Consider the following 13,379-nt stretch of genomic DNA (forward strand, 5'->3'; position numbering starts at 1 on the left):
TTGTAGTAAGTTCCCTTTATGTGCTCTTGTGTTCTCCATACAGTTCAAACTACTGCAGCTGCCCACAAGACAACAGTTATGCAGAGAACACACAACAATACACACCAGTGCATTTGTAAATAAACATGCACACTTCTCTAAACTGCTGAAGCCCACAATAAGCGATCCTCTATTTACATGATTATTCTTTTGTCTTAATCTCAACTGCCAAATCGTCCACAGTGAAGTCCAACATAACTGTGGCTACACAAAGAAAGCAAGGTAATGGGGACCATCTGTGTGTGTGTGTGTGTGTGTGTGTGTGTGTGTGTGTGTGTGTGTGTCTTACCTAGACGAGAGGGGAGGTGCTTTCCATGAGCCAGCAGGCAGAAACTGATGCTGATGCTGGAGAATGCAAAAAAAAGAGAAACAACTTTTTACATTCACTTACACTGAGCGTATACAGATGTATTTACACTGAGTTCTAAGTATTATTCAAGGTTATAATGAGTAAGCTCTTCATATAATCAGATACTAATGTAGTTACAATGTTCCTTCAGTGCATTTACATTCATGATCCTTCTGAACTGTGTTTTCTGCTGATTCAGTCGGATTATAAACATATAGTCCAGTTTCTGTTTACTGTCAACTCTATTTTATGTCACATCAGAACTAAGCTGCTGCTGACGATGATATTGCTGCCGTGTCACATTAAAAAAGTCACTGTGACCACGATTCCTCTTGTAAAATGCATCTGCAGCACTTTTTTTAACCAAAATACAAAAGGCAAATTGTAATAGATACACTTGCAGTAGTTTAAAGCCATTTACACACCAGACCTGTTAGTTTTTGCAATTTATAGTGTAAGTCCCATTTTGTTTTGCTGCTATATCAATAACCAGCTAATTCCTGGAGAACGCCCTTCTCTCCTTTTGACATATATATATATATATAGAGAGAGAGATAGTGCCTATATAAAAGGTATCTCTCTCTCTCTATATATATATGTACGTATATACATACTGTATATATATATATATACTGTATATAACCTTTTATATAGGAGGTATCTCTTAACCAATGGCGGGGCAGCTTTTTCATGTTGAGGAAAAACAAACCAGCGTGCCACGGGAGAGAAAATGTTGGCGATTTGGAAATATTTCAACATAGAAACTCCAGCGAGTACAACAGCTACATGCAAGATTTGCGAGAGGTGGAAGTAAAGCGGTCACTTTCAATATCTCGAACCTGATAAAACATTTGAGAACGAAACATGTGAATGAACACAAAGAGTTTGAGGCGGCGGCAAATGCGAGCATGATAATACATCACAGAGACGGCTGTCCCTACACTCAAAAAGGTGACGGAGCATGTTTCAAGGAAGCTAGAAAAGGTGCAGGCCATAAGCTTTCCTACTGATATCTGGAGCAGCCACGTCTCCCCACTTTCCCTGCTTAGTTTAACTGCTCACTGGGTGGACATTAAAACGTTCAATATGGAAAGCGTGGTGCAGCATGCAAACGAGTTCAAAGGATCCCACACTGGTAAAGCAATTGCAGGAACAATAGAGAATATGCTGCTTAACTGGAACATCCCCAAGCCAAAGGTAACGTTAGCCTACTCTTGTCTTGAATTTGCTATTTTTTCTTGTTTTTTCACTTGTCTTTTACTGGAAAAAAATACTGCAGCTATTTGAGACCTTTCAAAAGTGCTGTACAAAATACAAATTTTATAATGTATCATTATTATAATATTATTTCTTATTTTAGTTTAATTTTACTTCTTGTTGCACTACTATTATACATGTTGTAATTACATGGATATTGCACTATTTTGGCCTTTGAGAGCCAAAACTCTCAGGTTTTAGAAGAGTTTATTCAATTATTGTCACCCATACCAGGTAGGCAATAAAAAAGTTCTCCTGGATTCACTCCGTATTAGCCTTTTTTCCTGTTTCACAAAGGTTTTTAAGCAGTGCCTGACCAAGCCATGATAGCAATGATTTTACATCCAAGTGATATGCAGTTCTTTAGTATAAGAAGAAAAAAAGCTCTGATATATTTTTTTTTCAAACAGCGTGGTATCGATGCGGTATCGGCATCGGCCGATACTGCACAGCCGGGTATCGGAATCGGTATCGGGGGCCAAAAAATGGTATCGGAAACAACACTACTCAAAACTGCTGCGGCACCTTCCACTGCCGCGTCTGCCTTTCTGTCCTTGACACACATGCGCAGTAGTGGTAATCTGGGTCAGCCGTGATGTCACCGGAAGTTATACCGGACGGGCTCTCTCTTGCAATGCAATATCTGCAAGACAGAACTTGCCTTTCACGGCAGCACAAGTGCGATGCACGAGCACCTGAAAAGGAAGCACGTTGTGGCTGACAACGACAATGAAGAGGGACCGTCGTCTCGGCAAGCTAACTGGCTAGTTAGCTGCTAACATTAGCGTAAACAGAGAGCTAACTTACTACTTACTCATATTGATAGCTGTAAACGTTAATATTAGCGATGATGATTTGATTCAATAGCCTTAGCACACATATTTCATGTGTTTTCCGTAACGTTATAACAGTGTAGTAACAGTGTAGTAACAGTGTAGTAAAGTTGAATACAGTTGTGAGCACTGAGCACAAAATGCACTTTTGTTATATTTGAGTCAGTGAGACCAAAACTTTAATAATTCCTTAGGTGCCTACCTCATTGTAGCTATGTTTGATGCCAAAGAAAAATGAAAGAAAAACCTTAAGTAGGCCTATTTATTTTTGTGTTGCCTTATCAGTTTACTCAGCTGTTTGTTGTTTGTTGCTACAAGCATATTTCATTAAAGGTTTAATGAACTATCATCTTAATTGTCTTCATTTTTAGTAGCATATATCTTAAACACTTCAAGCTGAACCCTAATGATTGTTATATAAGAGCAGCTGCATGCTGGTGCGATAAACTGTATGCTATACATTCAATTTACGTATGATCCGATTAGTCGACTAATCCAAAAATAGTCTGTGATTAGTCGACTATCAAAATAATCGTTTGTGGCAGCCCTAGTATATACATATAATATATATATATATATATATATATATATATATAGAGAGAGAGAGAGATAGTGCCTATATAAACGGCATTTACAACCATTTTCCAACATTCTCATAGCTCAGGACTCATCTTTCCACATAACTGCTCCACCTTTTACCCACTTCCTCTTCTCTGCCTCCACTTTCTTATTTTTGTTTCTAAGACAAAGCCAATAAAAACCAACACAACACGTTCTTGTATGAACCTCCCGGGCAGATAACAGGCTGTCACCATACTCCCTAAATAGAATGGTGACACTGAGACTGACAGCAGGGTGGTACAGTGTTTTTTTCCTCTGAATATTGTGAGTGCAGAGAAGAGCCGCTTGTGAACATGAAGTCATTTGACATTCTGGTGAGGCAAAGTTCAAAGAGCTGAAATTGAAGAAACGTGCGTTACATAACTTTCCATGTTTGGCTCACTTCTCTTCTGTGAACCACCTTAAAGCTTTTAGCTGAACCGTTAAAAACGTTAGATCAGTATATAATATTCCCATCAATACACAAGTGGGGATGAACTTTACCAAGACACATCAAAGGTTTCTGTCATCGTGATGAGCCGACAAGTCTCCTCTTGATTGAACATGGTGGGCTGCACTGTCAGGGACACGCTGGCACTCACGATTGGCCGAGCCCTGATGGAAGAACACAGAACACAGAACACAGATGAATGTGGAGGAGAAAGCTTTGTTTCAAGTCTTTGAGTGTGTTAGCATACCTGTACAGCACTGCTTTATCCAGCCCAAACGCCCCGACAATCAGATCTGCAACAAAGGACAGTGAGTGAAGTGAGAATACCCTACGAGCAAATGAAGTGCTGACAGATTTCTGTGAACTGCAGTACCTGGGTAGCCATTTTCATCCACATCCCTGTTGCCCCGCAGAGCAAAGCCAAAGCTCGCTGGGAAAGAGCTAGACGCCCATTGGCCAGAGAGTGTCTGAGTGGGCGTGTTCATCAGTCCATTAGTATGACCGTTATAGATGAGAACCAATCCCTGCTGGTCGTCTCCTCCGTAGGGACAGCCGATGGCCAAGTCTGATTGTACACAACAGTTTTATCAAACTCTTGACACAAAATGTTGTGTTGTGTTTAGTTGTAGTTACGATGAGATGAGATGAGATTCAACTTTATTGTCATTACTCTAATACAAGTTTCGGGTAACGAAATGAGGTTTGCATCTCACCAAAGGTGCAACAAGCAGAAAGTGCAAGAATATGAATATATATGTACAGAAGTAGATTTGTTCTATGAATAAGTATAAATATATAAAAAAACAAGTTGTATCATATCATGTATTTCATTCATTGAACTTTGTAAGAATTAGTGACATCTAATGATGAGTTAGCAGACTTCCTTCTCTCAAAGGTGTAAGGGAGCAATGGTGACCCACAGTGAGGTGTATTAGACGTCACCACTTCTTCTACACTGGACCTTTAAGTTACCTGAAGTTTGTTGGATAATGACAAACAAGTATTTAATATTTAATGTTGTGTTCCTGTTCTGAGTGCATCTCATGTTCTACGTAACACTGCTACCATTGAATCCATCTTGGTTGAGATCGCCGAGCGGAGCCAGTGAGGTGCCAAACCGGCTGAAGGCCTGTCGACCGAGGAGGTGGGAGTGGCCCTCCTCCACAAGCAGCGGACCCTTCTGCAGGTACACGTACACCTTTCCCAGCTCCTCCAGACGCCCACTGGACCCACGCAGCATGAACAATGGAGCTCCCACCACCAGGTCATCCAGACTATTCAAGCAGAGACAGGGTGAAATGAATGCACTTGACCATTGTATTATTTTAACATTGCTGTCAAGTTAATTCAGTGATTTAAACACATTTCATTTGAAAATTACAGCTGAAAATGTGTAAAAAGGCTGGACTATGAATGAATGTTATTAGTTTAGTGTAAAGTATTGAAATTATATTATATTATATATCATTATTATTATTATTATTATATATAAAAATGGGGAAAGTGTCTTGTTGTGAGGGGAGAGAAAAGTACAATGTAACAGTAACACCTTTGTTTCACCATGTGAGGACATGAACACGTGTTGTACACTTGTAAACCTTCATGTGAATGCATGCAACATAAGTCTGGAACATTGTCTCACAAATGCATTTATTTATAGGAAAACATTTTTTTTACAGTTGCTTGAATCTGCTGCTACAAGTTTTCTGCAGCTGTCATTTTTGCACCATAGCTGCCTATGATATGTGGTTTAGTTGACAGCCATGTTGATTGGTCAGAAGACCTCCTGGAAATGTTGATTGGCCAGAATTCCCAACGTTCCCACCTAAAGACTTTAGGTGTGTCACTTAAGCACATCACAGTTGGCTGTGGTGCAAAAGTGAGAATGTGAGACTTGTAGCAGCAGTCAAGCAGCTGTATTTGTGCACATGTAAAAAAACAAGTGTACAGAATTTGACCATACCGTCACAGTGTGAAACATGGGGGTGCAAATGTGTGTTACAACTCTTTTAACTCGTGATGCACAGAACAGGAGTTGTGTGCCTTTCATGAACATGTGTGATGGTGTAACTGTTGTGAACGTTGTTCAAACTGTAAACGCTGGACATGCAGTTCTGATCCATCAATAAGGAAATGTGACTGAGCCAACAGTATGACCAGGGCTGTTTCTCAGAATCAGTGTATTGTGAGGAGAGAACACTCATTATTTCAGACTTATTTACCGAATTCTATGTACCAAGCAAGTTGTATAATCCTTCAATACTGCTGAAATTGTTAAGTGAAGACACTTTTTTCAAGGAAAAATAGTCAGGCATAGTTTTGATGTTTATACGTAGTCTGTGAACTAATCATCGCTGTGTTTGCCATAAAATGACATGTGTGTGATTGGTGCAGTTCTCCGTCTAAATCCCATCACTTTAAATACATTTAAGAAGAGTTTTCAGGGTGTGAATGTGCTGCAGACTGAGTATACACATCATTTTAACAGGAGCACAGGGTGAAAGGGTGCATGGGTAACAGTGTCTGTCTCTGTGAGCTCTCCTCAGTTCTCACCATCTCTCCATCTCTCCTGTTTAAGGTTTTTTTTACTCACCCGTCGTTGTTGATGTCAGTGGCTGCCACTGCGTAACCAAAGTAGGAGCCCATCTGGAAAACATTACATACAAGAGCCGTTCAGCCTGTAATCACACCATGGTGAATTTTTTCATTTTCCTGTCTGTGTCCTCTTGCACTACAGCCCTCAGAAGCTTTATCTTACAGAATCTCTTAATCCCACAATCCCTGGGGTCTCACCTTCTCTCTGTGAGTTCCAGTAGAGGTAGATGATCCAAACTCTTTTAAAACTCAGTCAACTCAGGTGAACAGGCCTGAAGAGCTCAGTTGCTTATACAATAATGAGTAATGTTATGACTCCTACATCAAACACATTTGTAATGTCACACCACTTATTACTTCTTATCTTTTTTAGTACTTTTGTATGGAGTGAATGATAAAAGGTTGAGCAGAGAAAACATCGCAGACATCAGTATCTAAACACTTCACATTAAATCTGATAACAGCGTTTGAAGGCCGTCCAGTGACATCACAGAGCCACTGTGTCTGGAGTTCACCTCAGATCACTCTCAGTGACAGTTTACTCTTTGCCGTTCAGCCTGAGGTCAACACCTCTGTACCTCTGATGACACAAACAAAAGACCACCTGGTAACATTTCAAAAGAAAGCAGCAGACACTTTCAGTGAAATCACGGCTGCCAGCTGTGACATCAGTAAACATGGACCAGTGCAAACATGGAAGTGGGCTGGCACTTCATTTGACCGGTATTTTTGTTGTTTTTGTGTATTTGTATTTGTGTGCAGACGTGCATCACAATAAAGGCTCACGCTGTGGACACAAGTTTCAAATTTCAACTCGCAAGATAGAAGAAAACTGCCAAACAATCTCCAAACACCAGACAATGAATGACTGTGGGAATGTGACGTCATAGTTTTCCTAAAGCAGCGTCGTCTCTGTCTACACGGAAACGCCAGATTTCCCCACTCTGGGAGGCGTTTCCAAAAAATACAGTTTCAGGTTGAACACATGTCCAGCCAAAAAGTATTTACATATTTACTTAAACAAGTTTCCTGTGGATGGCCCCTTCATTATTTGGACATTTTGCCGGCCAAATTCACATGACAACGGCCAAATGCCGGCATACACCGGCCAACCTAAACCCTGGTGGGAGGGATTTGAAAAATCAATGACAGACTGTTTGTGGGTTTGTTTTACAGACGTCAGATTCCTTCATCTTCAGAACATGCCATCTTGAGTGTGAACGTGCACATACCTGCTCCCCTGTCAAGTTGAGCACAGACTTCAGATTCCTCCCATTTAATATAGAAACCTGTGTTGGAACAGACAGGAGTCAACAGTGTTTTAAACACTGACCACATACTGTCAATAATACATCATGATCATTTATCCAGCTTTCCTCATTTTTCTTGGATGTAAAGTGTATTTTTACACAGTTTATAATATTCATTATGTTTTGTTTTAATTCAGAAAGATGTAAAATTCTAATGTGGGAAGTCCTTACTAAACCATACAGCATGAGTCCTTTTGGAACTCCAGTTATGAAGTCTGTAGGAAAAGAGAGAGAAGCGAGGTGTTGGAGTGAAAACAAAGGTATCTCAATGATTTAATAAAGTCTTTACAAATGTATATTTGACTGTAATGAGGACATACATCTCAGGTGTCAGAACTGTAAATATGAGCCTCACCTTCTTCATCGTCCCCACTGAACTCACCACCAGCCACAGAGTAACCTGAAGGAGAAGTGGAGATTACACAAGAGTGAACTGAGTTTGGATGTGGAAGTTTACCACAGACTTTAGAGGCATTAAGAAATATATATCACTCGTGTTGATGGTGTCACCATTTTAAGTTTTTATGTTTGCCACGTGATCCTGCTGTTAACCAGCCTCTCCCTCATCGGAGTCAACAGAGAAAACCTGTGTTTTTAAGTCACATGTGAGCTGCTAGTCTGCTCACTTAGATAAATCTGAACAAGTCATTCCAAAAAGTCACAAAATTACACATATGAACCAAGTCATGGGTCAACAACTCCTATGTGTCATGGTGTAATGTTGCAGATTTCCTCCATGGACTTTGGTGCAGGAGAGTGAGTGAGTGAGTTTCCAGACATAAAATGGTTTCTCACAGTAAGACAGGACGCAAACATGTCCTTCAAACATGAGCTAAAATCAGTTCTTCCTTGTGTCCCTGCTGACAGCCATGTTTTCACTGCTGCTATCTCACATCATCACACTATCACACTCACTTCACACACATTCATGACTGGAACTGCCATTGCAGGGGTACATGTATAAAAAATAATATTTGATGGGGATGATGCCTCATTGTAAATTGTATTTCTAACACATTTGAATTGTGTCCTTCCTAACACTAGAGAATGACACATACACTTCACAAATTATGAGCCAAGAAACGATCTTAAGATAACATTTTGCTGGGATGTTTGATTCTTTTAGACACATAATCCACAGATTTTTCCTCTGGATGGTCTTCCTGATGCAACCCTTCCATTTATTCAAAATCATAGGTGACAAAAAAGCATAATGCAAAATTAAATTAGAAAAAAACGGCCTCTTTGGAGCAAATGTGATGATGAGTTGTTTAATGTGTTCATTCTCACCAAGGTAACTGTCGTCATAGCTGCCCTGCACCTGCTGGGTCTGAATCTGCCCAGCGACTGACAGCAGGAAATAAGACGGGTAGTAGGCTTTCACAATCTCTTCTGTGGTGGCTGAGATCAGCTGCCCTGTTCCATGGAAGGGTTACAGAGGGTTAAAGGTCAGCGGTTAAAATAAGACATGTTGTTTTGTTGTTAGTTCTTTTGATTGATTGATTCCCTGGATAGTTCACAATCATTCCCATACACACATACACGGGGTTCCTGTGAGCTCACCTTGCCAGTAGAAGCTGCCAGGTCCTCCAAGCACAACCCTCCCGTCCTGTAACACACATCACAGTAACACACACACACACACACACACTGCTGTAAGTCTAATGTACAGTCTGCTTACATCAGCACAAACAAAGACTTACCTTAGTGAAGTCAGCACTGAATCCTCCCTGACAGTATCCCTGTCCAGCAGGTCCATGTCTCTCTTCAGTGAACAGAACCAACAGAGGGGAAACACTCCTGACTTTCACATTTCATGATTGCAATCAGGTAAATAACCTGATTACAGGTGTAGACCTTATTCTTGCATGCACGACAGGAGAAATCATTGTGTTTGGAAAATCAGAAGCAAGATTAAAAGTGAACCAGATGTTTCCAGAGGCAACACTTCATGATGTGGGACACGGAAATGTGACATTGAAGTATGAGCCATTATTAATCTCCTTTAACAACTTATTTTATACTTGATTTTCCTAACATGTATAACTGCAATGCTGTAACAGTTTGTAGGATCAGACGTCCGTCCATCCATCCATGTGTTGGTAACATGTTATACTATCAATGTTGCTTATGCTCAACATAAACTGTCCCATGTCTAATTGTAATGCTGCACCAACAGAAAATAGTGGTGTGAAAATGTGGTTGACCTTTGACCCCAAATGCACATCATCCAAAGAAGTGACCACAGTGTGCCTCCACATCTATGGTTTGTTGGAGATGGATGCTAACAATAATACTGATGCTAAGTTAGCATTAGAGGACACTGGAATGTGAACTAGAATTTTTTAGTTTTATTAATCCCCTTAGGAAAATTATTCCTCTGCATTTGACCCATCCTAGAATTAGGAGCAGTGGGCTGCCACACTGAGTGGCGCCCGGGGAGCAACGGGGGTTGGGTACCTTGCTCAGGGGTACCCCAGCCCTTTTGGCCGGGTGGGGATTTGAATGTGAAGATAACAGGAGAAGGACATGATGATGTTTGAGGACCAATGTTTGATGGACACTGATGATAATAACATCGACAGGACGTCTGAATCATGTCTTTGTGTTTTCTGACTAAAGACACACATTTAAGTTTACATGGACACATGTAATCTGAATAAAAATATGTCGTGTAAACACACTAATCTGAAAAAAGCTCATTCAAAACAACTGATCGTCATTCAGATTGGTATTCATATAAACAATCAAACCGTCCCAGATCATGACGTAAACATGACTGACTGAAGAGATGATCTGTTTAAAGAACACAAAAAAGAATAATGAACAGATACAGAAGTCACACAAGTGGAAGAGGAGGGACATGAGACAGACAGCGACCTCTGAGGGGACAGAAGTGAAGCTTTTTCCTCTGCTGAGACAATGTCAAAGTAGTTAATTCTGACTCGTTTGATTTTGGATTCGAAGAAATGGAAATTTAAATCCGACAGTGAGCTTTTGCACATTTGACGGTCGTGTTGTTTGCAATCTTGTGTTATTATCTACTTTCCATCATTACTGTACCTGTTCGACAGGGGGCGTACTCCACAAACGTTTTAAGGCTGTCTACAGAGAGGTAGCAGGTTCCCGTAACATCAGCAAAGGGCGTGTCATGTTCTGTCCTCCAGTAATACCTGGGGGCACAAGCCTGGAAACAGAAGAGAGTCGGCTTGTTGAAAAAGGAAAAGGATTATGTTTCCTTTCCTAAAAACTTTAAAGTGGCTCTAAATCCCTTCAGTGAACAGCAACAATGCTATCATGTATGTAAACCTCTTACAAGTTTCTATACTGAGTCTATAAATCTTTAATCTGAGGTTTAGGTCAAGTTCTGGCAGCTAAGTATGGATGACACATTTCTGTCATGATGAAGGCACAACATAACTCATGATGCACGTATGAAACAGTGTTAATCAATGACTCATCCATGTTGTACAAGTATAGGATGCTGACTCATAGCCAACATTGTAAAAATAGCATAGTATCTTAAAATGTTGATAATAAATCTGGCAGAAGAAGAATGACCAACAGCTGAGTCAACATGAAAACTTCAGATCTCTTAACGGGTTTTCAATTTATTTTCAATGCAAAAACCACAAAAATGCTAATCCAGAGCTAACGTCTTGTATGCAACAAACTAGCTCACAAAACACAACAGAACAGATGTTAGCCATGGAGAAATATATTGGAGTATTGCAGTCTTGAGCCGAGTGTGACACTGTAGAGTCCATTGTCAGACCTGCTCCCAAAGTGTGATGTCACACTTTGGGAGCAGGTCTGACAATGGACTCTACAGTGTTCACACGTGTGAACACATGACACATGACACCATGATGTCACAGGTCAACAAAGAGCAAAAATACCATAGAAGAAAACAGGTGATGGTTAGAGAATAAAACAAATAGAAATTTCAAAATACCTAAGAAACACAAAAAGTGAACAAGGAGACTGAGATGCACATCAGGATCAGACAATGACAAGCACTAAGGAAGTAAAGTTAGAACACACTAGAATAAGCTACAAAAGCACACAAACCACATACATCACCACAAACATGGAAATGACACAAATGATATAAGGCACATGTGTCAAACTGGTGGCCCGGGGGCCACATGTGGCCCTCCAATCGATTACATGCGGCCCGCCCACCACTGTGCGAGGTGATGGAATAGAGACAGAATATAAGACTAAATGTATTTTTATAATAGTAATAAGACATTGGGTTGTAATCATTGCTTTATTAAATGTATTACACTCAACATGAAATGACATATATTGAGGCTGTTTTAATCACAATTATCCTTGTCATTATTTGATAAATGTTTAATTTAATTCTCCATTTTTGTGCATCATAAATCAAAACGAGCACTTTTACTTTGAAATTCTGTCTAATATAATGAATATCTTATATTGCCCACCGGCTACTAAATAGTGTTCTTTTCCACTTGTTTTCCTCTATGTTGGCCCCCGCTTGACCAGACTAGATGCTCATTGGCCCCCAGGTCATTTGAGTTTGACACCCCTGATATAAGGAATAAGGAATGATTGAAAACATTTGCAATCTCATGTAAGTCAAACTAACCTCTCCAGTGTTTGACTCATTCACCAACACTTTTCATTCCTCATACATTATCTGTACATACTGGTTTGTAAGCTGAACCTTGTCTGCTGGTTGTTTGCCAACATATTAATAACAAAGATTATTGATATATATTATATATACCACCAACCAATTTGCATTAGTTTGAGTATAATGTGCACTAATAATGCACTAATGTTCAAAGGTCAAATTCTTACCACGATGCTGTTGCCATGGGAACGCACGGTAGCCCCAAGCCACTGATGGGACTTATATTCAACCTGAGTGTTCACGTCATTAACATAAAAATATCGATCACCTAGAGGAACATGGAAGAAGAGGAGACATTTAAAACCATGTCGTTAAAAACACTTTTTATTTCTCTAGGATTCAATGAGTCAAAGGAGTTGCTACTTCTATTTTTTAAACGTTTGAGTCAAGTTACCTTCATGTCTCATAACACTGTAAAAAAACACAACTGCTCACACTTTTACCCAAGAACAAAAGCTTTTGTGTGATATTTTCTACTGGTCCTGATTTCTTAAACATGTGGAACTTGGGTCACACCCACAGTTCCATATTTCCCCATGCAGCATCCTATCAGACCCTGAACAGTGAATATTATAAAGTGTCTGCTGTGAGAGCGGTGACATTAAACTCCTGGTTGTTGGATCCTTATCACTTCATGTACTTGTGATGTGGGTGATCATATTCCTGACATTGGCAGATTGGCAACAGCCCAGGTCCTTTGGGTCCTTTTACCTATCATGACTCAGCCTGGGTACAGTAAGAGTCTAGCGGGGAATCAAAGCACTGTGAAAACACTGTCATTAAAAAGACAGTGTGTGTTTGTTTTGCACATGCTCATGCTGAGACACAGATGCTTGCTCTCATAGAGAACACAAGGAAAATCAGATTTTAGTCACCTAAGCAGAGAGATTGTTGTTAATATTTAAAAATTTAGTTTTCATTGAATTCTGGAAAACAAACATTTCACAAACTGTAAACTGAGCAGGCAAAAAATATTATGAACTAAATGAGAAATAAACAGTGAATTAAGCAGAAACACATTATGCCCAGTCCGACTCCTTTAAATTAAGACGACTTCACACGCTTACCTCTTGCATTAACTGTGACATAAATAATAAAAATAAGGGAAATAAGTGTGACGTATGAAAACACACGACTCGGTCAAAAGAAAAAACTAATTTTAAAGAAAATTATTATGAGCTTTGTCATTTTTTTTTTGTCGGCCAAATTCACGAGAGGCTAGCATATACCGGCTAAGCTAATCTTAACAATAGGTTTACTTTTGTTTTCTTTAGAGGCT

The 13,379-nt window shown here is 39.8% G+C and overlaps 1 protein-coding gene across 2 annotated transcripts in view; it reads right to left on the minus strand.

Moving 5' to 3' along the window:
- LOC131460397 (integrin alpha-5-like) overlaps positions 1-13,379 on the minus strand; it is a 76,178-nt gene that overhangs the window by 47,988 nt on the left and 14,811 nt on the right. For both annotated transcript variants that reach the window (XM_058630857.1, XM_058630858.1), the window contains exons 3-16: positions 12,268-12,368; positions 10,498-10,621; positions 9,138-9,199; positions 8,998-9,043; positions 8,725-8,850; positions 7,790-7,834; positions 7,606-7,649; positions 7,357-7,413; positions 6,123-6,175; positions 4,595-4,803; positions 3,903-4,094; positions 3,777-3,822; positions 3,583-3,693; positions 329-384 (exon numbers count right to left, since the gene is read on the minus strand). In XM_058630857.1, the coding sequence (XP_058486840.1) occupies positions 329-384; positions 3,583-3,693; positions 3,777-3,822; positions 3,903-4,094; positions 4,595-4,803; positions 6,123-6,175; positions 7,357-7,413; positions 7,606-7,649; positions 7,790-7,834; positions 8,725-8,850; positions 8,998-9,043; positions 9,138-9,199; positions 10,498-10,621; positions 12,268-12,368 (1,272 nt within the window). The remainder of the gene's footprint in view (positions 1-328; positions 385-3,582; positions 3,694-3,776; positions 3,823-3,902; positions 4,095-4,594; positions 4,804-6,122; positions 6,176-7,356; positions 7,414-7,605; positions 7,650-7,789; positions 7,835-8,724; positions 8,851-8,997; positions 9,044-9,137; positions 9,200-10,497; positions 10,622-12,267; positions 12,369-13,379) is intronic.

This window comes from Solea solea, chromosome 6 (assembly GCF_958295425.1).
Source record: "Solea solea chromosome 6, fSolSol10.1, whole genome shotgun sequence".
Lineage (NCBI taxonomy): Eukaryota > Metazoa > Chordata > Actinopteri > Pleuronectiformes > Soleidae > Solea > Solea solea.